Below are 26,842 nucleotides of genomic sequence, written 5' to 3' on the forward strand. Positions count from 1 at the left end.
ACCCTGTTCTATTTTAAGTAACGGCGACCATGTTTTTCCTTGCAGGATACCGGAAGGAACTTTCATACTTAGTTTGGTTCTAAATTGTCAAGTAGTGTCAGAGGCGATAGTTTCGAAAAATAATGTTTACGACGAAGACGATGGACGACGTCGACGAACAATAAGTAATGGCAATAGCTCACCTTGTCTTTGGCCAGATGAGCTAAAAATGCCCATCGTTCAAACTAAACGAAAATTGACAAAATCAAACTTCAGATAAATGTTTGTTTTTTATTCCGAGGGTTGTGATTTCATATTATACAAACTGTACTATTGTAATTAATTGACACATTAGTACAGCAGTAGTACATACGTTATTTGAAGAATATACCACATTTTTACCAGTAACATAGGAACGTCCCCTTTTGTGTTTTTTTTTTAAATAAAGATTTCTTTTGTGATTAAGTAAGGTACCAGTCATGTAAGAATCATGCAAAATGAGTGATTCACGCATAAAACGTCACAATGATGTTTTTTCATCCTGACCAGTTTGTTTTGGTTCTTAATCATATCATACAGTGATACAAGCTTTGTCTGATCCAAGATATGAAACAGCGTATGAAAATGCAAAGGCGGGAAAAAGTTACTGATTTTACGCAACATTATCCGATATTCGACGATGACTGAATTAAGTAATTTTCGAGAATTTCGGAAGGCCCGTGTGCAGCGGTTAGTAAGAGAAGAAACGAACGATCCAGGTCATGGGAAATATAATTTACTTGGTAATAAAGGAAAAAAAGTATGGGAAAATGTTTCGCCAAACGGGCCCCTACATAATGAATTGATTTGTTTTAGACGAAATTGAACAGATTGCAAAGATAAAACAAATGTAGCGTCGTATTTGCACGTTTCTTAGTTGGACTGATACTTATTTATTTTATTTGTCTACATGTAACAGTTAGTATTGAAGTGTATGTTGTTTTCCGTTATTGAAAGCTACACGATGTGAGACTAAGACTGATTTGCCTTGTTTTAAATGGTGTACGTTTTTCTTTCAAACGGATAAAAAAATGATAAACATCGACCTAGCATTGTAGATAATTTCAATCATATCTGTCTCATTTCGACAGTGTGTTAAACTTGCATATGAAGTAATCAAATCATTTTTTTAACTGTTGTCATTATGGCTATTTTAAGACTGGCATCATAAATCCCATTAAAACGCAAACAATTTGAAACAAGATAAAAAATATGTGGGTTATTTTTTTCCAAATTATACGAAGCTGAACCTTATGAGGTAAGTACTTTACTTTAGCTCACGAAGGGTGACCATATTTATTTATTTTTTTACAATGTCGTATCTGCCCGTGGCTGGTACAGATAATCCCGTCAGGTACACTGCGTAATTAAGTCTCTACAGCTTCTTATTTAAACCTTCACTACATCGTTCAGTATATAGTTTTAACTTTTGTTTCAGTTTTCAACCACTGAATATTTTTCAAGAATACATAGGATAAACAAATAGCAAAAAAAGGAATATCAGAAATATTTATGAATTTCCAATATGTGTAATAAATTGATCTTGATTACTACATACCTTGATCAAATTTAAAATCTTTATGTTCTGAAAAATGAATATTGGAAAAATTATTATTTGGATATCGGGAAAAAATGATACGGGTAACACAATATTCAAACAATCCAGTTGGAGATATACATGATATATTTTTGAACATTGATGAATTTATTTAAACACTCTTGTGATCTTGGTACATGAAATAATCTTGTGTAAGTCGCTTCACCACCTTCATTGTCGAAATAATTATCGCTTAATCGTCTGGGCAAGAAAATGTTTGGAAAACTATATATTATATAAACTTTGAAAAGGATCGACTTGGTGTTTACAAATGGATGATTTGGTACAAACATAACAAAAATATTACTTGTGTGTAAATAACTTAGTATTTTCGATTCAAACTACTTTTTTTATATTTTACTGATATTTTTAGCAAATATCATCATTTAATATACAAGAAAACACTCAATTAATCAAGAACTGTAACCCTGGAAGATGTTTGCAAGAACGTACGAGGACGTGTTGAAACTTTATCCAACTTATTGATAAAGCGACCAAATTCTGCACATTGAACCGTAACAGAACGTTTACAGTGTTAGTAAAGTAAAATAAATGATTACAGAAAGTTACTACATACGTCATGTAATTCAATTTGCCAAACACCTGTCTTTTAAGATATTTTGGAGACAATCAGTTTAAGACTATTATCAGAATATGATAGCATTAAGACCTATGATTTTTCAACGCCATACTCAGTTAAAATCCCGACTTAAAAACATTATACATCGTTGTTTGTTCCATATTGTATATCTATATGCAAATATATAGTTCTTGGTAGAGATTCGTCAAACTTTTTTTAAGAAATAATTCCTAACATCTTCCAAATATACAGAAGAAGATGTTTCCAAATGCTGGAATTTTTAAAAGACAACGTATTTGTCCAGTGTGGTGGGCGCGTTTTTCAACAAACGGTCGTCATTCCAATGGGAAAAAATTGTGCTCCTCTACTTGCTAACCTATTCTGTTAGTCTTAAGAGGCTGACTTTATAGCTGAACTGGTCCGAAAGAAATATTATCATTTAGCTAGATCTCTTAATTTAATCTCAGTTTCCGCTATATAGATGACGTATTATCTTTAGACAATCCTAATATTTGGGATTTGATACATCGCATCTATCCCAAGAGAAATTGAGATAAAGGATACTACAGACACTTTGAAGTCAGCTTCATATCTTAACCTACACTTAGAAATCGATGGTAAAGGACAAATATTGACTAAACAAAAGTGAAGGGTCATCTTTAAAGTGCAGTTTACTTCTCAATTAGGTGTTTCTTTTTTTTTATTCTTCGACAAAACGGAGCATCGTATTAAAATATTTTTTTGTAGCTATGAGTGGTACCCGATGATCCAGATAGGGTTTCACCTGCAAATAAAAGTTGAATTGGTCCAGAGATTGTGGAGTAAATTCTTCATTATGGATTTGTTTTCTCCGCGAAGCAAACTAGTCTTGTCAGCTTTCGTAATCTGTACATTAAAGTAGTGCATTTTTTTCAAATCTATAAAGTTAGAAGTTTGTCCTGAAAAAATGAATTCTATCGGACAAAATCCAGACCACTGCAAGAATGGTCTATATTGAATATAGTCCAAGCGAACAGAACACAAAGGTAGTTCAATCGGCACCTCTTCTGAAAATCATCCTATATGAGTTTCGGCATATCAACTGAATTTATCCTTCGAACTATTCCAAGGAGTATATTTCATTGAACGTCCAGCCTTCTGCTTTTTATTGAGTTCCCTTTTCCTGTTGCGTTGTATTTCCAATTAGGTCTACTGTGCGGTTTACTCTATCGGGGAAACTAATATCATACCGACTTTTTTATGACGTTTCTCTTTTTTTCTATGCTTTCGCCGTGTTATATAGGGGTTAGTGTTTTCAAGACATTATCGGTTGTAAACGATTTTTGAAAGAACGAGATCAATTTTGAAGGGTTTGCAGCGTACATCCTGTTTTGATATATCTATAATAGGAAAGGATATTTGCTGAAATGTAGCACTGCCGTTACAACAAGATCTTCGAAAACGTTTACAAGTGTCCTTCCGTAATTAGTTTGTCAATTTGTACAATAAAACTAATGGCACGATTGGATGGATAAAAAAGTGTTGATGAGTTCGTATTTCACAACAAGGCATAAAAACCCTTTGTCATTGATGTAAGTAAGTGGTACCCGGGAATTAAAAGAAGACGGACGATGTATACATGTAATGAAAGCTTCTAGTACGCCTTTACGATCTCTTGTCCTGGTTATATTTTCGACTATCATCAATGAATGGTCATCCATTACGATTTTCGTTACTTCCTATTGATAGAAACAACGGCTCAGAGGTGCGCCGATCAAATCTTTTAACCAATACCTCATTTTCCTGATTAAAAACATTAAATTTAATACCGATCTCTTATCTGGCTTCGTCTTCCTTTTGTCTGAATTGTTTAAAAAAATGTCTATTTTGGGATATTTTGCAAATGTATGCAAATTATATGCAAATTAGTTGCATCATGGTGCTGATGCTGATTGTTTTATTTAAATTAAAGGTAGATCATCATGGGATGGGGTAGAGGGGATAAGGAGGTGGTGGGAGGGTCGGTAGGCATGCGCGGGAATATTGGTCTGTTGCCTGAAAATGGTCATTTTTGTGATTTTTTGTCGTTTTTCACCGAATGTGGTGCTCATGGGTAAGACAGTGTTCATTTTTTCCAATGCTTGTTTTCTCTGATGGCAATTCAAGCCAAAAATTGTTCATTACAGTCGTAAGTGGAAGGTCAGGGATCCCCAGAGGGGTCACTCATAAAAAAAAAAGGATTTTTTGCATTTTTTGGGCTTTAAATTGGCCTAAAACCAGAAGTGGTTAGTATATGGGGTTGACATCATGGGAGTGGTGAGAGACATTATTGTTCTGTAGAAACCAGGTGAAATGAAGCTCTGTGGATCCATTCTGCTGTTGTTAGAGGTCTACCTCTCAAAAAACTCACAATTGTTTGTGGCCTTCTTAACTCATGACATCTTGTTCAGCAGTGAAATCCCCATTTTTGCTAAAACTCTCTATAATATAGCCACATATTGAAGCACATTCACACTGCTTGCATATGAAATCAAATTGTGGTTTCCAAAGCCAAACATAATATTGCCAGAACCCAAAATTCGAAAAACAGCCCATGACCGTAATATTACGGTTCCCGCATGGTAAGTGTTAATTTTACTGTATTTTCTCATGAAATTAAATTTCATGTTTACTTGTTTGTTTACTTGTGAGAAATAATTGGTTTCTTTTAACAAATTGTCAGAAAGTACTTAATTTGTCCTTCATAAGTTGAATAATTGGTGTTTACCAGGCAGGACCGTATTAAAAGTCTAATGCAACTCACGGTTTTTCAATGAATTGGGAGCACAATAATATCTAGATTTGGATACAAAGCCCCAACGAAAAAAAAAGTTTAATTATCATTTGTGCATAATTAAGATTTTCTGTATCCTGGCTTTTAATCTTAATCTGTTATTTTTTACGATTGTGTGAAAAAAGTGTGTCACGTAATATACATTTGTAGTGTAAACACTTTTTTGGAATAAAATATGATATTCCTATTTATGAGCTTTAAAATAAAAACAAAAATGATCAAAGTTTGAGATTCATTCAGCATAAACCTATCCATGACAAATTAAGGAAAACTACTGGTCGCTGATATTACGCTATTAAAATGAGCTATCATATATCGATTTACATTGTGGAGTAAAATTTTGGTAAGCAGATTGGCGAGAAGTGCTTGAAAATGGCGATATTTAACCTCTGCCCAATACATTTTGATCTTCATCTAAAGAACTACGCAGTAAGATGAGAGAAAATTACCAGCATAACTCTATATTCCCGTTTGATGAACCATGATACAGAGATGTGATGTCAATATTCATTATGCTGTCACTGTATAATTTCAAGCATTGGTAGATATTCTGTGTTATTTTTAAGTACAAACCGTACTCAGAAATGCACAGAAAGTGTGGATAATTTCTTTTTCTGTAGCCTAGTTGCGAGCACAAACAACTATTATTCTAACTCTTGTACATCGAAACATGTCCGGAAATTAACATTCAAGGGAGATAACTTTGCTGCGGTTAGTCATTTCGCCCAATTTGAAATTGATTTTCGTCGTAATATTGACCCATATGGACACTTACATTTGAAATTCATAAAAGAAATCCTCGGAGTAAATACTAAAACGACAAACATTGGAAGGATTATCAGAACTGAACAGAACATCTCTCTCTACATCTAAAAGTTTAATTGAATACGATCAAATTTTTAAATCATATACTTAACTCCCCGATACACTAGAACTACGAAGTGTTCAGAGAAGTTAAAAACAACAACTTGTGGATATCCCATCTAAAAATATACTAAATAAATTAGGGTTCTGTCATCTTAACTTACAACTTAATAACCTCCAATTGTATATCAAAAGAATAGACCAAAGACTACACGATCAGTTTAAGCACAGTTTAGTAGGCTCACTAGCTATGAGTGAAAAACTGACATTTTTCCGTAAAATATTTATTCTGTCTAAAAAAAAACATATATTGATTTATGTAAATCTAAAATAGACAGATCTGTCATCAGTAAATTTCGTATAAGTGCACTTTCACTGGAAATAGAAAGGCGTCGGTACAAAAACATAGAGAGAAAAAAGTATGTGTAAATCATGTGATAGTGGGACCATAGAGGATGAACATCATTTCTTCTCAGTGTGCACCTACTACACACCGCAAATAAATCAATACAGAATGAAATTGGACAACCATAATTTAATTTCTTCATCAAAAGCTCGCCTAACTCCAAGATACATAGTATATATATTATCCAGTACCTCTATAGAAATACTAAAAATAACTATCAAATTCATGAATGAATGTTGGAATCGAAGGTCAATTTTATTAAACAGAAATTATATTAATATATAACTTTAAAACTATGGATTAGTCTGTTTTGATCAGATTTACACCACTTTCCCACCATGGTCATAAATTTTGTTTATTTGAAATGTATATTACATTGTTCTGTTTTTGTTTATGCCATAACCATTTACTGTAAATGTGTTTTTGCAAATAAAATTGTCTTTTGTCTGTTGTCCATTTTCCTAGACTGGGTAGGGTCTAAAATGTGTAACCTGTACCCATACCCATACCAACTTTTCCCCGTACCCAATGTTTTGTTAAAATATTCATTCTTACGGTATATTAAGAATGGAAAATTGCATGAAATGTTGAAAAGTCCGTTTCAATTCATTTTTCACCAATAAAATGATTTTTTTTTATATTTCTTGTTTGATCGGTTTTCTGAAGTCCGAAGGTCTAAAATGTGTAACCGGAAGTTACCGTACCCAACTATTCATTGACTATTTTTAATTGTTCTGTCCGCATTTAACATTTTTTTCTAAAATCATTACGAGGTTAAAACTTCACCGATAAAGTTTTGAAAGATTTGATATTGTTTTAAAAAGGAATTGACAGACTCTGAATTCCGCACCGTACCTAGTGTCGATCCCCGTACCAGCATAGAATGGATATAATCGTATCAAGAATAAAAAACAAAGCCTCATAAACAGAGTCTGATGCGATTTAATTTATCTTCAATGAAAAGTTTGATCATATTATGATGTTCTAATGTACATTAAATTAGCACATATGACAAAAATACTGGACTTTGATATTTGGGTAGGGAAATTTCGGGTTACACATTTTTGAAAACAGAAAATCGAATGAAATCAATTTTTTTCGACAAACATTTTAAAAATCAATTCTAGATTAACCATCATGTCATTTTGTAAATGTGTATCAACTTGCAGCTGCAAATAGCCAGTAATAATGAAGAAATTGGCAAAATAATATTTTGGTACGGGGGAAAGTTGGTACGGGTACGAGTTACACATTTTAGACCATACCCCTAGACTGGGCGTTAATCGGTCTAAAACGTGATCTGATTCTGTTTAAAATTTTCAAATGAAAGTGAAATATGAATTAATCCGAGATAATTATGGCCGAAGTGACTATGACCGAAGTGGTAGGGTGGCCGAAACGACTTGCATGGCACGCGAGCGTATCATAATAACAGAAGACATGCAGAAATTTGTGAACAACAATAATAGATAATGAAGCTACCTGTTTGGATACATAGCAAGATCTTTCCTGATATTTGAATTAGGTTCCAGTAATAGAATTAGATATGTATTTTGATTTTGTATAGAATTTAAGGGCTTGTAATCAGTCTTGCATGAGTTTAGATTACCGAGAGATACATGTAGCTTACGAACATCGCCCATTACAAGCATATAAAACATTTAAACGTCAAGATTTGTGATAAAACAAAACAATAAATTGTAGAGAATACCGACACACAAATATATGCGCCCCCCCATTCTGGGTTTCTAGTTTACTACATACATGTACATAGTATATTTTATTTAATTTTGATCCTCCTGGTTAGGCTAAATTAATCGATTTTGCCATTTTGTGCAATTTTGCTAGGATACTCGGACATTACCATTTTTTTGTCAATTTTACAGATGAAATTTTTTTTAAACATTCTTTCCAATACAAAGGACGGGTGGTCTTGCACCCTCCCCCCTTTGGTCTGCTGTGTCAGTGTGTGAGAAGTCAATTTTGTTGGCAGTCCCATACATACATGTAAATGTATGTTTAATTTATTTTCTGGTACTACAGCTTCAAAATAAGGAGCCCGAAATTTTATCAACGCTGTGTATAAACCCTTGAAGATATTCACATGATTTTTGGTATACAAGTTTGCAATGACCAGTCACAGGTCAAGGTTGCTTTTGGTTCCGCTCCTACGATTTTTACCAAAATAACAGGCCTTGAACATAGCAAAGTAAACAGAAATAACAGTTTTCTGGACTTTTTTTAATGCTTGCAGATTACCACATTATTTTAGGTATATTAATTCATCATGATTACTTTGTTCTACTACGATAATATTTACTTTGTATTAATTAAAACTAAAAAAATCAGTCTGGAGTTTGAAACTACCATTCTGAGTAACAGAATTTACGATAGTTAGAAGATAAAGAAAGAAGTCATTTTCAAAAATCATGTTTAAATCTTATTTTATTGCAATCTTTTCTAATGCCTAAAAACACTCTAATTCCTTTTTATTACGGTCTTTCTATGTGTACATGTATTTCTCTTACGACCAAATATAGAGTATCCAACATAGGGACACGTGGGGTACGTGAGCACGCTAATTAAGGTTCTTTAATTGCTATTGCAGGTCCAACAGAGATGGATTCCATCTCTATGATTCCTATTTTCTATTAAAACAAGCATAAGAAAGGGGAGGTTACTCTGTTCAATTGGCTGAAATAGCAATACAGTTTGATGCAAAATCATAACTATGCCTATATACATTGTATCTGATAGATAAAATGTGAGGAGAGTAGATTTTTAATGGTAAATTAAAGGATTATTTAAAAAAAAGAGTTTTCATATTTGCTATCAAAGAACAAGCTATATAATTATGTATATTTAGTTCCTTATTAGTTAACAATGTGTCCACATTAAGCTAGCACCCTGCCCTTTTCAAATAAAAAGGCACATGTAAAGTTCAATAATTTCAATTTTGATGATAATAGGAAGTAAATACTTTTAACAAATAATACATGTAGTTTGCATACAAATGAATATAAACATGGTCAGGAAAGAATTTATTGAAATGGGTCATTTTCAGCATTTATTACAAGTATTCAAAATGCTTATAGGCCATTTATTTGCATTCTAAGTACAATTCTTTTGGGTCATTTTCAGCTTCAATGAGTACATGGCCATGGCCCCTGTCCTTTCTTATCATAGGATAAAGAATAACAATTAAAAAAAAAAGAATTTGTTTACTCCTATTACTTCACGTTTGTTACCTATCATGGAGTTCATAATGTGTGATATAGTCAATAAGGGATAAATAACTAAAAATAGCAATTGAGGGGAAAACATCTTGACAAAAACTATGGAGTAACTCAGTTATTTCCCATTTACAGTGTATATTGCAATGTTTAATTTATGTTTGCTTTTTTTACATCTTAGAAACTTTTCGATGCTGTTTGAAAAACAACCCACCTTAATTGTGCATAAATTTTGATTGAATGTACATGCATGTTGGGTGAGACAGAATCTATTTTGATTGTGTATAGTTAATGAGCTTATATATGTATAAGTATTATCAATGTGTTATTAAATCTTGTTGCGAATATGTATAATATTATTATATGGTAGCGAAAATTGGAGAAGTTTCACTTTCATACTGAATGTACATGTATATGGTATCATACTGTATGTGACATTATTAATCATGTATCATAGAATTGAAAGCAGATCAGGAGGGGCAAAGTTTTCAAAATTTAGTTGTAGATTTAAAAAAATACTCAGATAGCAATTTACTTTTTGAACAAGTAATAAAATTTTAAGTGTAGTTTTAATATCACGTACAAATTCATTTTTTTGCATAATGCACATTTTTTTGGTGAGGAAAAATCTTGGGCCCAAGATCAGGGCCCTTTTGTTTATCATTAGATTTACCATTGAGAACAAAGTCAGCTTAAAATGTCTTAACAGAAATCATCACCAATTTATATGTCTCAACCTTCAAAACTGCTTATTTCTCAATTGTAGAACATATATTTATATACATGTATTATCAGTAGTGTCAAAAGGCCGATTCTACCGCACATGCAGAAAATCCTGCATAAAGCCCCAACCCGACGGCATCCCTATTGAGCATAGGGTAAATACAAAAATTATGTCTTTCGTACAGAGCATAAGCCAGATCGCCCCAGCTGAGGATAGTGGGGATGTGGATAAGGACACATTAAAGAGAGGTGTGTCAGATTGAAATAAATAAAGGGATGGCATCCAATAGTGATAATATGAATCGCTACCAGGATTTCTTTCTGGAGAATGAAGAAGATGTGGAGGATACCACTCCAACCCCAAACCTCCAAACGCAGGAGTGCTGTGATAACCCAAACGTGACGCAGACGGATGAGCATACCCAGATGTGTCAAAACTGTGGTGCACAACCAACCAAGCCGCGATTTGAGCATCAACAAGGGGAGCAGAAGACCACTTGCGGCGTCCCACTCAAGGGGCAGTTCTGCAAGAGTAAGCCCGGGAAGGATGGTTTCTGCTGCTCCCACCCAAGGAGGCCTTCTTCAGCACGCTCACCGGTGGGCACATCAGCGACGAGGACTATGCACACGCTTAGGGAGTCTGGGGGCCTTCGACTGCAAGACTATCATAATCTGTACCTGGAATCCGACGTAGCCATACTGGAGGACGTCTTCGAAGATTTCAGGGACATCTGCATGGGAAATTATGGGTTCGATCCTGCCCACTACTTCTCGTCCCCCGGGCTAGCCTATGACGCACCACTCAAAACAACCGGTCAGATTGGAGCTGCTCTCCGATCCGGATATGCTGCTGATGATCGAGAGGGCAACCAGAGGGGGCGTCGCCATGATCTCCCACCGCCACGCCAAGGCCAACAATCCTTACATGGCCGACTAAAATCACTCACAACCCACCAAATATCTCACCTACCTTGACGCCAATAACCTCTACGGTTGGGCAATGGCACAGCCCCTTCCCACGGGAGACTTCGAGTGGATGGAGCTGGAGGAGATCGAGAAGGTCTTCGCTATACGTCTTCAAGGTAAGGGACGACGAGACCACCAAGAAGGCGAAGGGAGTCACCAAGAGTATCCCGACGATCACGAGCACGAAGCCAAGATGGAATGCGATCTGGAATATCCGCAAGATTTTCACGATACCCATAACGACTACCCTCTCGCGCCCGAGAACGTGGAAATTGACAAGGTGCGCAAGCTCGTGCCTCATCTAGGCAAGCGCGAAAAATATGCCCTCTACTATCGAAATCTCAAACTCTACTTATCGACGGGCATAAAGCTCGTCAAAGTCCATCGCATCATAGGGTTCAGGCAATCCACCTGGCTCAAGTCGTACATCGAGCTGAATACGAAGCTTCGATCCGCGGCCAAGACCGATTCCGAGACGGAATTTTTTCAAGCTCATGAATAATTCGGTCTTCAGCAAAACGATGGAAAATATCCGGAAGCGCGTCGACGTCAGGCTAGTCACCACCACGAAGCAGGCCCTGAAGCTCGTGGCCAAACCCAACTTCGATCGCCGCGTCGTCTTCACAGAGAGTTTGGCAGCCGTCCATATGAAAAAGACCAAGCTGAAGTTCGATAAGCCCGTCTACCTAGGAGCATTCATCTTGGATATCTCGAAGCTCCTGATGTACGACTTCAACTACGGATTCGTGAGGAAGACGTATGGCGATAAGGCCTGGCTGCTCTTTACTGACACAGACATCTTGGCCTACGAAATCCAGACCACCGACTTCTACAAAGACATTGCACCACACGTCCAGGAAAAATTCGATACGCCCAAATACCCCACCGAGCATCCCTCCCGCATCCCCACCGGCGTGAATAAGATCATCGAGATATTCAAGGACGAGTGCGGCGGCAAGACCATGACCGAATTCGTGGGGCTACGGTCGAAGCTATACACCCTCAAGGTAAGGGACGACGAGACCACCAAGAAGGCGAAGGGAGGCACCAAGAGCGTCATCAAGCGCAACATCGCCTTCGAGGACTACAAGCGACGCGTTTCCGGATATTTTCCATCGTTTTGCTGAAGACCGAATTATTCATGAGCTTGAAAAATCCTGAATCACGATGATCGCGGCACGGCACGCACTGGACATGCTGGCATAAGCGTGGAGGACTCAAAGTCTACTTCGACTCCTACGGCCTGCCTCCAACCGACGAGATGGTCGACTATCTGCAACCGGAAATTCGATATAATACCGATGAACCCAAGCGACGCGGCGACGTGGTCTGCGGACACTTTTGCCTGCACGTACTAAAGCTCTTATCGGAAGGTCGGACGCTCGAGGATGTGAGCTTCGGACTATAGATAAATTGATAAGTTTAGATCTCACTCGAGAAAGCGCATGCCCGTCTGGCGGATGCTTCAGGATCTCGATATGAACGATCATTGGATCACCAGCCTCGGTTTACCCCGAGACAGCTCGGACGCCGTGACGAAGCGATGGGTCAACCAACAAATGAAAGACGGTATGAAAGTCATCGACGAGCTAGATTTGGAATGTAAGCAGATCCAGATGGCCATCAAGAGGATGCAGAGGGAGTATGACGCATCGATCAAAAAGCTGATCGCCGTAGAAGATGGCAAAGTCGATAAGTCAGATTGCGTCTCGACCAACGGTGGCAAGGTGAATACGGATTTATACATGCAAAAGTATCACCTGCTAAATCTCCCACTTCCTCAGACCGACAGCGAAAGCTCTTTCCGATCGCCTGCAGGCGGATCTGGACGCATAAGTGGTCTTCGTCGAGCTGAAGCATGCGTAAATCAAGACTTTCTGGTCTCCTTTGATCGAGACCGGAAAGCCTGCTGAGGATCATTGCAAGTCGGACTCTTTGATACAGAAGTTGAATTCTTTGGGGTAGCCTCTCCACTTAACGTAGATTTTCTTTGTCCCTCCCTGGGTCCGCCGGCGCAAGACTTTCTCGATGCGATAGATATCCTGATCGGTGCGTTGGAGCTCGGGCTCGTAGAAGGATCCTTGGATCTCCTCACCCTCGTAGTCTTTGTGGCGATAATTGGGTGGCTGCGTCGCTAGGGCCTGGGCGACGGTAAAGACCTCCGTCCAGCGCCGAGTATATCCCTTCTCGAAGGTACCCTTCTTCTTGGTGATTCGGACCTTATCACCCACGTCGAATCGCCGCGGCTTCATGGGTGGGAGGTCTCCGTAAAGATTCCAAAAGACCTTGATCTCGTGCTCTGTTTGACTGGCGGCGGTGGGAGTCATCTTGATGGATCGATGCTTGGTGGACGAGATCGTGCAAGACGGGAAGGTAGGTGCGAATTGGCCGAGAACTATTTGATCATCTTCTCCTTCATGGTACGCTCCACCTCGCTTGATTTCTCTTCGTTCTCGGTTGAGTAGCGCTCGACGCCGTGCTTCTGGAGCAGATTCTTCATCTCGCGTTTATAAAATTCCGTCCCCTTATCGGTCCATAGCTTCTCGGGCGTGCGGTCCTTGAAGACGGTCCGGAAGGCATCTCGCACCGTGGCGCCTCTCTTATCCTTGAGCGGCACCAGCCTGCCGTACTTGGTGAAGACGTCGATGATGCTCATGAGATATTTGAAGCCTCTGTTATCGCGGGAGAAGGCGCTCATATCTACGAGATCGGCAGCCCAGGTCTCGTTCACCCCACCTACCACCACGCGACGCTTCTGGGATTTGCGTCTGATTAGCTTATGCAGCTCTTCGGCTAGCTCGTCCGAACAGCGTACTTTTTTCCCTCCCACGCCCAGCCCAAATCGCGCTTTGGTGCCGATGATGGCATTGACGATGCCACGCTCGAAGCGCTTGCGTGCGGTGGGATTGGGGATGGCATCGAGGGAGGCTAGCATCGTCTTATCGCAGATCGAATTGCGTGCGGCCGTATCCTTGTGCTTGGCATAGTATCATTGCGATAGGCGGCCTCATCGACTCGATTGATGGGCCTCGAACAAGGTTTGGGGGTGCCGCTTGCTGAGTCTGGTCTCTGGATCGGTGAAATTATGCCCAGGTAGATGCATTTCGACGGGCATCCGATTGATCAGCTTATTCATGAGTCCGGCGCCCTCCTCCGTCTTGATGAATTGCGACTTCCGCGAACCGCATTCGGCGCAGGTCCCCACCTTCCGCGGCCGCCGTCCGTCATTGCAGGTGATCACGGCGCGACTATTCGTCTTCCTCCTGCATTTCAAGCAGTACATTGGCATTTTATATAAATAAATGTACGTGGAAGACCTTACCTACGATGAGCCCACCGCGAGTCGTCGGCAGAACCACTTTCTTCTCCCGCAGCGATTCATCCGAGGTCTGGTCATCGGGAAATCGGACTGCCGCAAAACAACGCTGCTAAATAACCTCCTTCTGCCCGATGGATGGCTCGACTATGATCGACTCTACGTCTTCGGAAAATCGCTCCACCAGCCCATCTACTGCGGCGGGCATTGGGGAGAAGGTTTTCGAAAGATGATATCCGCGACTTTCTCTCCATCAAGGATCGCTATCCCCACTCTTTGGTAGACGTGGTGGAGGTGATGAAGCCACCGTCCAAGCCTAGCGATATCGAACCTTTCTTCTTTGAGCAGGCGAACGACGATTCCACCCGCAAGAATCGCATGGTCTTCGACGACTTGATGCTGAGCAAGCAGAGCAAGTGTAAAGACTACTACGTGCGCGATCGCTATAATAACGTGGACTGCTTCTACCTCTGCCAAAATTGCTTCAAGCTCCCGCGGCAATCGATCGGCGAGAATGCCAACTTCATCTGCCTCTTCGAGCAGGATGTCAAAAATCGCGATCATATCCGACGAAACCATTGCTGTGATCTCACCCCGGCTCAATTCGATGCCCTATGCGACCACTGCTGGTCCAAGCCTCACGGATTCCTGACCACACGATCTCACGAGCCCGAAGACGGCAGGGAAATATCGAAGCAATCTAGATGAATTCTATCGAGTCTAAGATAAAGAACGAATCACTTGAAGGAATTCTTCATGGAGAATCAGCGGGACTTGGATCGGGAGAATGCTTACAAGCCCCCACGACCACCCCCTGAATGCAAGCACCGGTGGGAGCGTGTGCTTATTTACGGCGAAATCCGAAGATATAGCTGCAGTGGATGCGCCGCCGAAAGGTACGCCAACCGTTTCGATGAGCAGGATTTCGAAGGAAGGACCTATAATTCCCACTCCCGTCGCAAACCTAAGCAGCCGTTCGGACCACCGTGCTGCATCAAGACCGTCCGTGGCCATCAGTGCACCTACCCATCCATAACGGGCAGTAATAAATGCAAGAGGCACTCGAATCCTTTCCCCTAGGCATGCTATCGGTTTGGTGCTAAGATCGCCCGCGGCGAAGCCTTTCATCGTATCAACAAATTCGCCACCCTCTGATCGGGCGTAAAACTGAGGATGGTGGAGGAGTACGATCTTCTCAAAGGTGTGCAGAGGGTCGACCGCGAGCCTTTCTGCTCTTCCAAATGCATGGAGAGTGCGTAGGATCCACCATCATTTCGGGAAATGAGAGTAAATCCACGGTTTTTGCATCCCGCTACGGCAGGAGGCACAAAGCATTGGAGGGCTATGGTTCGAAAGCTAGGGGGTGATCAATCAACGCTTAGGGGCGTTCGCTCCAATGCTAAGGGGCGTTCGTTCCAACGCTTAAGTAAAATATTGGGAAATAACGTCTCCGTCCTTCCCTGGGCTCTTACGGATGCGGATGCCCTCCCTCCGTATTCACACTTTTCTGGGTTCGTCACGACCGTCCCCACGAATCTTCACACATTGCATACTTTCGTGGGGGCGTTCGATCCATCGCTTAGGGGCGTTCGATTCAACCCTTAGGGGTGTTAGTTTCAACGCTTAGGGGCGATGGCGAATCTATAAATAAATGACGTTTATCAAGATCACCGATCCCAAGCAGCGTGAGGCGCTTGCCAGGGACTTGCAGGAGATCAAGCGCAGCATTCAGGCTAGCGATATGCAGCTTCGTCTAGATAAGATCTGACTCAACCGACCGCGACCTGTCCAAGATATTCAAGCTCGTGGTCGAGACGTAAAAGGAGACTGCCTCCCAGATCACCAAAGAGATCGAAGATATCCCACTTGCTCTGCCCAACCCAGGTGCATGCCCTTCCCCCTCCTATCACTGCCGACGAGGACGAGGACGACATCGACATCGAGCAACCACTGCGAACCAACCTCGGTCCGCGAGCGACACACTATCGCCAGCTGAGTATGACTCTTTGACGATATCTTCGTCGAAGGCGAGCGCAATAAGGGTACTCCTGGCCTGTGGGAGCTCATGGTGCTGAAGCATCCAAAAAATTTCGACGTGGAAAACCTGAATACCTATGGTGATATCCTACGAGCATCCAATGCGATGTATCAAGGAAATTCCGTCCTCTCGCGCACTCCAAAGTCCAATTGAAGCCGCAAATGGAAGGAGATCGTATCCTACTTTTACAGGCAAGATAAATATGGCAGCGGGGTGCCGACCATCTTCCTCCCCACATGCTTCGACCAGCTGCTGCATCATCTCGGTCTTTGCGCTGCCACCTACCAGGCTGGAAATAATGGGGTGCGCAACGAAATCGTGGCCATCCTCGACGACATGGGAAAGTCTGACCATATCAGCAGGGAGGAATACGAGAAGCTGCATCGGAAGCTCCTCTAAATAAATTTACGATGCCTTTAGTAGTGAATCACGGTTATCGCCGTCGGCAGACGAGGACTAAAACCGTGCTGCCTGCATTGGGAGTGGGTGCATTGAGCGGTTTTGGTAGTGCAGCCATCCAAAAGGCCGTGGGATCTGGATTGTATCTGAAGAAGGGTGGAAAAGTGTGTTGTGTGAAACCTCAGGGTCGTGGCTTGTATCTCAGCATGGTCAATTTGCCCAATACCTACGGCGACGGGTTGTACTTGAAGAGCGGGCGTCAGGTTTACGACGGTAGCGGATTCATCCTTGGTCCGAATAGCCCCTTCAAAAGTATTCCCATGCTGGGCATGCTCCTCTAGATATAGATAAATGGACAACGTAGACTCTGAGAGGTAATCCTACCAAAAAGCTAGGATCGAGTCGATTGAGAGAGAGCTTGAATCCGAAAAGCATAAGTATGCCCGACTGTCGAGGACCTATAAGCGAGTGGATAAAGCGGTATCTTTTTTCTCGAGGTGCGTGCGGCGTACTTAACGTCATTTGCACCACCGGCACACTCAGCACCGCCGCCACAGGGATAAGCGCCGTGGCATGCATTCCGTTGAGCTCACTAGCCGTCGTGAATTCCATCGCGATGATGGTGTTGACAGTGATAGTCAAGCGCATCCGCAAAAAGAGTAAAAATCATGAAGATGCCGTGCGTATCGCCAGATCCTACCAATCCAATATCGAAGATGCAGTGAGCGAAGCGCTGGAGGGCGCCTCGCTCCCCGCGCTTATTCCAAAATCCTTCAGATCAAAGTCTCAAGTGACCAAAAAAAAATTCCCAATCCAGTAATTTGGATTGGGAAATTTCGAACCCCTAGCCCTCGGTTACTTTTTTTACTTCCTCACCAGATCGTAGGAGAAGTATTCCTGTTTGGACTTTTTGCTCACTTTGAAAACCGTGCTCCAGACGTATGCTCCTTGTAAGGAATCTTTTTCTTTGTTGAGCGTAGGGCAAGCCCATACTTTGGTGCTCTCTCCTTGTCTATCCTTCAAGGTGAGGATCTTAGACTTAGCAAAATTTCCATCCACCTCTATCACCTCTGTGATTTTGTAAATTATCCCGATGAGTAAGTCCTTCCATTTCAGAGCTTCCTGCCTCTGCTCTTCAACCTTTTCCTGGAAGAAATCTTCACTGATGAAGTCTTCTCCGATCGCTACGAAAGCCATAATTCTTGTGTTTACCCTATGCTCAATTGGGATGCTGTCCGTTTGCATTTAGCCGTCGGGGTTGGGGGTTTATGCAGGATTTCTGCAAGTGCGGTGGAATCGGCCTTTTGACACTACTATTGTTGATGTGCATCATGATCTGACATGTGTCAATGGCTCTAAGTTGCAGGCATTAGACATAAAACATATGTTAAAGTTATGACAAACTTACGTTAACGCAAATCAGTGGCAATACGATTAAGGCGTCTGACGCGACATATGTTTACCGTATGTCTAACACATGTTGGCCTTATGTTTTCAGACGTATGTCTGACATACGCGGTTAGAAACGTGAGTCATACGTATGGCAATTGATATATGTCAGACGTATGGTTGACATATGTTTCTTTTCCAAGCATCTTTTCCAACTTATCTTTTCCAACCTAATTGGAATAGTGTTATTTAGCAAATATATCGAGTTTCTCTATAAAGAAAATGTTTCAGTGTGAAGAGTTATTGTGTAATTGTGTAATCAAACTCTACCACCCCCCCCCCCCCCCGTCCCTTGACCCCGAAAACGCTCCAGTGTAAACATTTATTATGTAATGATGATTTACCCATCTTGCTTTGCCTCTATTGCGTCATACCCTCTTTAAGTATAAACCAGAAAATGAGTCTTGATAAGAATTTTGGGAGAACAATTCTCTTTCGACAAAATTTTCAAAGTGGTTCCAAAACCGAATATCAATTTATCAGAACTAACTATAAAAGCACATTGCGGCGACGCAGTGTTTTCAATTTTCAGAACAAATTCTTCATGTTTCATTTGACTGTAGTAAATAAGCAAATATGGGACCCCGAATTGTTTTGGCTAAAATTGTTTTGTATATAATAAGGATTATAATGTAAAGTCTTCAAGGAATTCAATAGACCAGTTTTTGAGTTCTATGAAATAACATCACAGTATTATTACCAAATTCCTAGTAATTTATAGATATTTTTTCGTGTTCAAACTCCAGGAATGTTAAGTCATATTTCTCCCCTAAATCCATTTGCTAATATTTTAAGCCCTTTAGCTAAATTACATGCACTCACTATAAAAATAAGTATATTTTTTTTTATTCTGTGGACAGACATCTTACTGAACCTTGACCTTGAGTTATGCAGCCGTTGTGGTAATTAGCATAAAAAGAGTTACAAATATGCAAATAATATGTTTAACCATATGGTCATCGATGTATATCAATAATAAATGCACATGTATGCATACACCAAATTTATTTAAAAACATATAACATATAAATTACCTTTCAAAGCAAAACAGGTTTTCAGCAGTTGAAATGTCAGGAAAAGAAAATACGTGTTCATGACTCTAAAAAGACAGCAGAAATACGGCATAAGTCAACATAAAATGTATCGATACACATTATTGCATAATTAAAGAATAAAGTACTTTACTTTAATTATATGGTGCTTAAAAATATTTTGATAAGTTATGATTAAATTTGGCATAAATTAACGAATACCACGTGTCCAGTTAACAGCAAAGGAAAAGGAGACGGTTACGTGTCCCCTTGTCACTTCATCGGAATACCAAAAAATACACACTATGATTTAACTATCAGCTACTCGTGAAAGGTGTCCTCAGATGCCGTATTTTGAGTTAATAACGTTTGTTGCAAAAGATAATTGGGATACACATTCCACTTGCATGTACGAAGTTTCTCTCGAAAGCGAAGTGCATTTGCTTTCCTGAATGATAGTGTATGTAGGTTTAATGTTGACCAGAAAACTGAAAGAAAGTCAGTGTACTAGTGTCAACAGTTAAAGTAGTACAATACAGTTCGGTCATTTCTGAAAATTTGGTCTCATTTTGTTGAAATAAAGATGTTTTGAGGCAGTCCACACAGAAATTTCTAGTGTTTTGTCATAAAAAAGTGCATATTTTCTACATTTTTGGTGTGTGGAGGTTCAAGTCATTTATACGTAATTTAGTGATTATTCCTTTAAAATCCAGTAGCCATGGTAACATACTGAAAAAAATATTACTGAGTTTTAGTACAAATCAGGGGTGCCTTTCCAAAACTAATAGCCAAATACTATGTTTTATAAAATATCAGGCACTTGGACACTACCACAGGATGAAAACATGCATTGAGTTGGTGGAAAAAAGGTAAAAATAATAAGACCCGTTTCGATTCATTCTCTCACAATTTTAGTCCCAAAAATTCATGCGAAATAAGTATTTTGAAAAGCAGCCATCTGGTGCTGAGGAGAGAATCTAATACGGCAGGGGACTGAAACGTTCCGGATACCATTTTCCATTTAAATTACACCTGTTTACCATAACATATATTACATCTGTCTATGTATAAATGCTTAAATGCTTATCTACATTTAATCAATATATCCACCAAATTTCAACTTTTAATTTTGAATTTTACAAAATTTGACCGGAGTAACTTCGTGTGCGCCTTACTGTAACTGTATAGTGCACCCTAAAGACTTCTATTCCAGTGACAATGAAGACTCTTTAAAATATATTACTATAAACAGTCATATAAAGCAAAGATGATAAGTGTTAAATTGTTGTCTATTCATGATATTCGAATAAGTGTACATGATTTTAAAGTGAAAAAGGAGGCTTAATCTTCGATATGTCAATTGCCCAATATCTTCCACCTTCTGCATATACACCTTAGACAATGTATAAACCTCTTGAAAGTTACTTTTTGGAATAAGAGTGTTAAGAAACTGATAAGAGATTTCATAAGAAACCTGAGCTTGTCAAAGCAAGATTCCGTATCAAATAAGGCAGCGTTCTATACATCCAGAGGTCCAAACGTATTTACATTGACAATTTTGGAAAGTTAAAGTCATAAGTATACAAGGAGTGAATGATGCTTTTTCTAGGACAATTCTGTGGTTTTTCAAACTGTTGGTTTATTGCTAAATTGTACACAGATGTAGAAAAAATATGCCTATGCTTAAGTGAGAATGGTATAGTGATGATTTTCCAAATAGAAGCTATGGGGACGTATGATCATGGTGTTCGACGATTAAAACCTAACGTTTCATCAATCACATACATTTATAACGTCTTGTATGATGTTTTTAAATTGTTTGCAACACAAACAAGCCATTCACCAAAACTGGCGTGTAAAATGGCCAGGTTAAACATTACATTTGACATGTATAAATATCCGAAATTTGGATGCTATTGGCCGGAGAATGCATGGACAACCAAAGCTTTATTAATACGCTTTAATTGAACGAAGAATTAAAGTGGTTAAACAAGAAAGTGACATTATATAAACCTTCAAAGTCCATTTAAAGAAGTAGAAATGTTCTGTTTACACTTACAACACTTTATTAAATAAACTACATATAAATCGCAAACAAAGAATGCAAGCATAGATTCATTTACACAAAGAGACAAATTAATAGTTTCATGTAACGCATATACAAATTAAACGATAGAAGAAAGGTGCAGCTGCATTGATTATGTGTATAATCAACATAATAGGTTATTTATTTTCTACAGATGTATCCCGATGAAAGCTGAATTTAACCTGGAATATCACATCAAAATGCAAATTTATTCCGCTTATGATTTTTGCTCTGAGAAATCTGGTAACATGGAAACATATGAATTTCATTTTTTAATCCTATATAATAGTAAATAAAGATAAACATCTTAATTTGTTTTGTAAAATTTTGTGAGGAAACCAACATAGACAACCTCCCCTTTCCAAAAAAAAAATCTTAAAATGTTTTATCCATGTACTTATTCAATAAGGTTGCCAAAAATCAATTTATAAATTATATTGATTGAAGTGCTTTACTAAGCAAAACATGATGCAGGTAATTTTGGGCACAGTTATATTTTGGATAGTTTAATATGCAGAATACAGCCACACTTTAACAAGATATAGCTTGGAAAATTATTATTTTTAAAGTATCTTTTCTCTATTTATAAGAGTACAGGAGTTACAAAACCTTTAATAGTTATTGGTGTGTTTCGTAACAGAAAACATCTCATTTTTCAAATTTCATATAATAAATCTTGTTATGCTTTAGAAGGTGTCATTTAAAACTTATCCCAACCTCTTTATGATAGCCATTGAAAACATGTATCACTTTCCTAGTTTTAAATGAGTAACGTTGCTGAGGTTGATATTTGTTCTGGAAGCTAAATCGATTTCTTGGAGTTATTTTTTCTTTTAAATTGATATTACCTTGAAACAAGCTTGCTAGTGACTGAAAACTTTTCAATATGGAATACACCCTTTACCTAAGTCTCTACCTTAGCAGAGAATCTATTTCAATTGATGCATCATATTTTACTGATAAGTGTGTGTTTGAGTATATAAAATATGCAAATGATAATTCAGGGAACAAAGATTCTAGCGGAAATCAAACGATTGTAACCCAGGGACAAAGACCAGACATGAAAAACAGACAAACACAACAAAAAACATAAAGTAACTAAAATTATACATACAAAGTAACAGAAGTAAACTCGGACTCCATTAAAAACTGGAAAATGGACCAGGTGCACCGGTAAGGTGCGTGTCTTCTGCTTTTCTAGGAACACACATCGAGTTTCTCATAAAATTCAAGTCCAGGTTAGACGAAAGAGGAAAGGAAAACTATGACATGTGGAACAAATCCGTTTTCATGGTGCAGATGAATAGACTGTAACGATCCAGGGGTTCATAATGCCGATCATAATACTTATGTATTGATGACTTCAATCTTGAGGGTACATAGTCGTGTTCCAGAAGCCTAATTGTAAGAAGTCTAGGGCAATACAAAAAAGTCTCCGTCGTTTAGGCAAGCTCTGGAATAACGTATGAGTTGTGATATGAAAACTACATACGCAGTTGCTATGAATTTATGGAGCAACAAATGGTTTCATTTCGTAATGGTTGCCAACTCTCTTACCGCACGACAGTGAAGTACGAACTGATAACAAATTATATAATGGAAACACGCACCTTCTCATATGTGAACACCATTATTAAAGCAGAATGATTTTTCGAGAAAACACAAGAACGTAAGACACATGGTAGATAATCCACGTTTAAAAATTTAACAAACTAACAAAAACAAAAACAAAAACAAAATAAATACTTTTTTTCTTCGCTGTTCATTATTACTTAATTTTAACGACAAGCTGAATAAATTCAAGGCATTCGTTTCTTCTAAAAGGCGTCTTTTCAATTGCAAAATTTAGGGAAAATATCAATACATGTGACAGCTTTATAAGAGGAACATATAATTTTCATTTAATATATGGTAACATCAGGTTTGTCTGCAATATATTTTACCAGTTGTGGAACTCTTTCCAGGGATTTTGTTAAAAAATGTTACTCACATTACGCTAGATCATATATATATATATATATATATATATATATATATATATATATATATATATATATATATATATATATATATATATATATAATGACATTATAATGTCAATTCTATTGATCGATTTAGCAGAGGTCTTTCTTATGAGGTACAGGTAATACAAACACACATATTTTGTATTCAGACAGACAGATGGATTCCTATACACCACACAAATTAAATTGCATTGGATGCATCAAATAAGCAATTTGGAAATGAAAACACTTTATAGTGATAAATATTTTTTTTCAAATATTTAAGAACACATAAAAAAAACGTTATTGCATATAAAAAATGAGGATGAGCAAATTTACCTTCTCTGTCACTTCTATACAGTGTTTAAATGGTAAATTGTTAAGACATATACAACTGTCTCTTGTGCATCTTAGGTAGTACATATTGTTTAAAATAATGATGCTAATATAGTGACTAATATGTGCAGCTTAAAAAAGGAAAGAAAATGAAATTGGACAACTCCTTTTGTTTGTCAAAGTTAATATACTAACCACAAAAAGAAACGATACCCAAGTTTAAACCTTCATTTCGGTGTCTGTATACCCCTGTACGTCCATCGTTTCTCCGCAACAAACAAAACTTACTTGTTGCAACCTTATTCTGTTCCAATACAGTCGTGCATTGGCCCACCTGAGGGTTTCACGCATACGACGAGTAAGCATTGGCCCTACGACCGGCTTTCTGTCACACAAATTATTCTCTGTAATCCTTTTTCGGACAGTTCGTGAAGATATATGCGGATTGGGTTGTCCTGTGGTTATTGTGGCTATTACTGTGACAGGTATAAACCGGTCTAGGAGGTGGATCAACAAATTTTTTGTCCGTCTAGACGTTCTGCCCTTTCCCTGAGTCGACCACTGCGGGGGCGATGATAGGTACCACCTGTTTGCCTTACTCGACGCGTTAGCCTTGTTATTGTCAGTTTTAAGCAATCAACTAACAAAGCATTCCTTCTTGCGCTCATTTGCAGGTAATCGTGGCATTTGAATTTGAGACTTTATATGGTTTCACCTTAACTTCTTTTTTACCTGAGTTAAATGTTGCATTTCATGACCTTAGTTTAGGTTTAGACTTTAATCGGACAATAAAATATTCGATTCCGTCGCAAATTAAAAGAGTATCAATCTATTGAAACAATATTCTAGGGAAAATCAAAAGAATGCAATCCATGGACAAATACCAGACATTGAAACTGACAAATACAACAAAAAACATAAAATAAGCCAAAAAATACATATAAAGTAACAGAAGTAAATGAGCATCTCGGACTCGACAAAAAACTGGAACATGGACCAGGTGCACCGGAAGGTAATGGTCCTCTTCTTTTCTTAATATACCCACCGAGTTGCTCATAAAAAGTCAAGTCCAGGGTAGACGAAATAGAAAAGAAAAACCATGACACGTTGAACAAATCAGTTTTCATGGTGCAGATTGATTCAGTCAAGTTGACGGATGAAACATTTAATACTTAAAAATTCAAATGTTCAATAAATGTTTTTTAAGATTTATTTTTTAAATTATAATTGAAAACACTCGGGTATCGTTTCTTTTTGTAGCTAGTGTAGATTGAGATAGCACAAAACCGGCGGTGTGATATTTTGAGATATATCAACTGCCAAGTCAATGATGCACAGATAAGACTACAAAGACAACCATGAGTCTCCTTGAGATACAGCAAGACCTCAAATTTATAGCTAAAAATCTATAAAAGAGAAAGCATGAACTTTAGAGGGCAGAGATTAAAACCAGTCTCGTCATAGATGCAAACATATTATTATACCACTGTGACAAACTCTCAACCTCAATAAGTCGTAATAAGATATTCACTTACCAATATTTGCTAATTTCTGTTAGATTGGAAACATCATGTGTAGTCATTTGAACCAGACAGGTGTCGAATAGAGTGTTATAAACTATTAAAATGTCTACAATAATATTGCAAATACGTGTATATTATCTGATTATCACACAATGTTGCACTTTATTATTTGAACAAATATTATATGCATTGATCATTGTACAATGTCCATGTGCTTATTTGTTCACATCTGATGTCACAATTTGGGACAATATTTATAACATTGTTTGCTTGTGATCTAAAACCCTAAAACGAAACTAAAGTTATTTGTTATAACAAGAACAAGAACCCGCGGACGACGTTTTGCCTAAGGATACCATTTTATAATAACACTATGAACATGTGTATCAAAACAAAAGAGTTTAATTTTGTCCTGACCAATACAATTTCGTGCCGTGTTTCATTTCATTTGAATTCAAACGAAAGTGCGTCTATGATTGGAAATCCAAATGCACCAACATCACAAATGGGAAGAAATTTTATTTAAACAAATGACATTCAATTACATGCTCAATATTTTGAAAAGGTGTGATGCATCTTATTCTGAAACACTAAATCATGAAGTGCTCTTAAGGATATGATAACAAACAGTCAGATTAGACAGTTCGACAAATCCTTACTATTGACAGCTAAAGGGGTCAACATTCTTAATGCTTATTCATATATATTTTTAATGCTTATTTCTAAATTCTTAATGCAAAATTTTGTCAATTGGTCATGCTTACTTCTATAGTCACATGCATTATTAATTCAATATTATGATTTCTACATTCGAAATTCGTAATTGCTTATCTTTAGTTTAGTAATTTTAAAATTTTTCATCCCTTCTTCTTAAGAATAACCACTTTAGTATGTTTTGTTTTAGTTTTTTTAATAGGATCGTATATGTCGCGAAGCTCTATCAATTTTTGTCATGGTCACAACTCGTAGAAGTGTCATGTAAATTGAAATACAATGGTCTCATACGCCCGAGCCTCTATAATGTTTATGTCAAGTTAAGACATGAGAATGCTTAGTTGAGTGTATGTAAGGGTCAAACTGAATGCTTTCTTTTTTTTAATACAAGAAGAATATAATTTTAAGTGTTTACTGTAGTTGATAAAATTGTTGATAAAATGGATTAATCCATAGACAGTCATTGACTCTCTTCGGATTTAAGACAATAATATTTTGTTACACTGTTTCTTTCAATGCTCCTTTATGAATGTAATCAGATAATACCATTTGTTTCTTTTTACATTAATGTGAATATAAAAAAGTACTTAATTGAAAATACCTACCAGAACAATCCTGGCGAATACTATGGCATCGAATTTACCAATAAAAAAATAGGCGTGAAAATACGAAAGGACAGGGAATTATATTTATATTAACTTATTAATATATGGATGGATATATATAGTGGAACGGCAAACCGTTTTGT

General features: G+C 38.2%; 2 protein-coding genes across 5 annotated transcripts in view; both read right to left on the bottom strand.

The window, feature by feature from the left end:
• Nucleotides 1-25,523, bottom strand: part of LOC148609996 (uncharacterized) — a 45,183-nt gene extending 19,660 nt beyond the window's left edge. For 2 of the 4 annotated variants that reach the window (XM_088541778.1, XM_088541780.1), the window contains exons 1-3: nucleotides 25,393-25,523; nucleotides 19,436-19,500; nucleotides 1,577-1,603 (exon numbers count right to left, since the gene is read on the bottom strand). The gene's annotated coding sequence lies outside the window, so the exon portion shown is untranslated. The remainder of the gene's footprint in view (nucleotides 1-1,576; nucleotides 1,604-19,435; nucleotides 19,501-25,392) is intronic. The other 2 variants (XM_088541779.1, XM_088541781.1) reach the window with 2 other exon arrangements.
• Nucleotides 13,116-13,526, bottom strand: LOC148609997 (uncharacterized). Its single transcript, XM_088543167.1, has one exon. It carries the CDS (start codon nucleotides 13,524-13,526, stop codon nucleotides 13,116-13,118), a length of 411 nt encoding a protein of 136 aa, XP_088399293.1.
• Nucleotides 25,524-26,842: the final 1,319 nt, after the last annotated feature.

Source organism: Perna viridis, chromosome 8 (genome assembly GCF_037379345.1).
Source record: "Perna viridis isolate PV_CMFRI_1.1 ecotype Kerala chromosome 8, ASM3737934v1, whole genome shotgun sequence".
Taxonomy (NCBI): domain Eukaryota; kingdom Metazoa; phylum Mollusca; class Bivalvia; order Mytilida; family Mytilidae; genus Perna; species Perna viridis.

What these genes read in the sequence shown, in the direction of transcription:
- LOC148609997 (XM_088543167.1), bottom strand. Translation starts at nt 13,526, where the DNA reads ATGACTCCCACCGCCGCCAGTCAAACAGAGCACGAGATCAAGGTCTTT.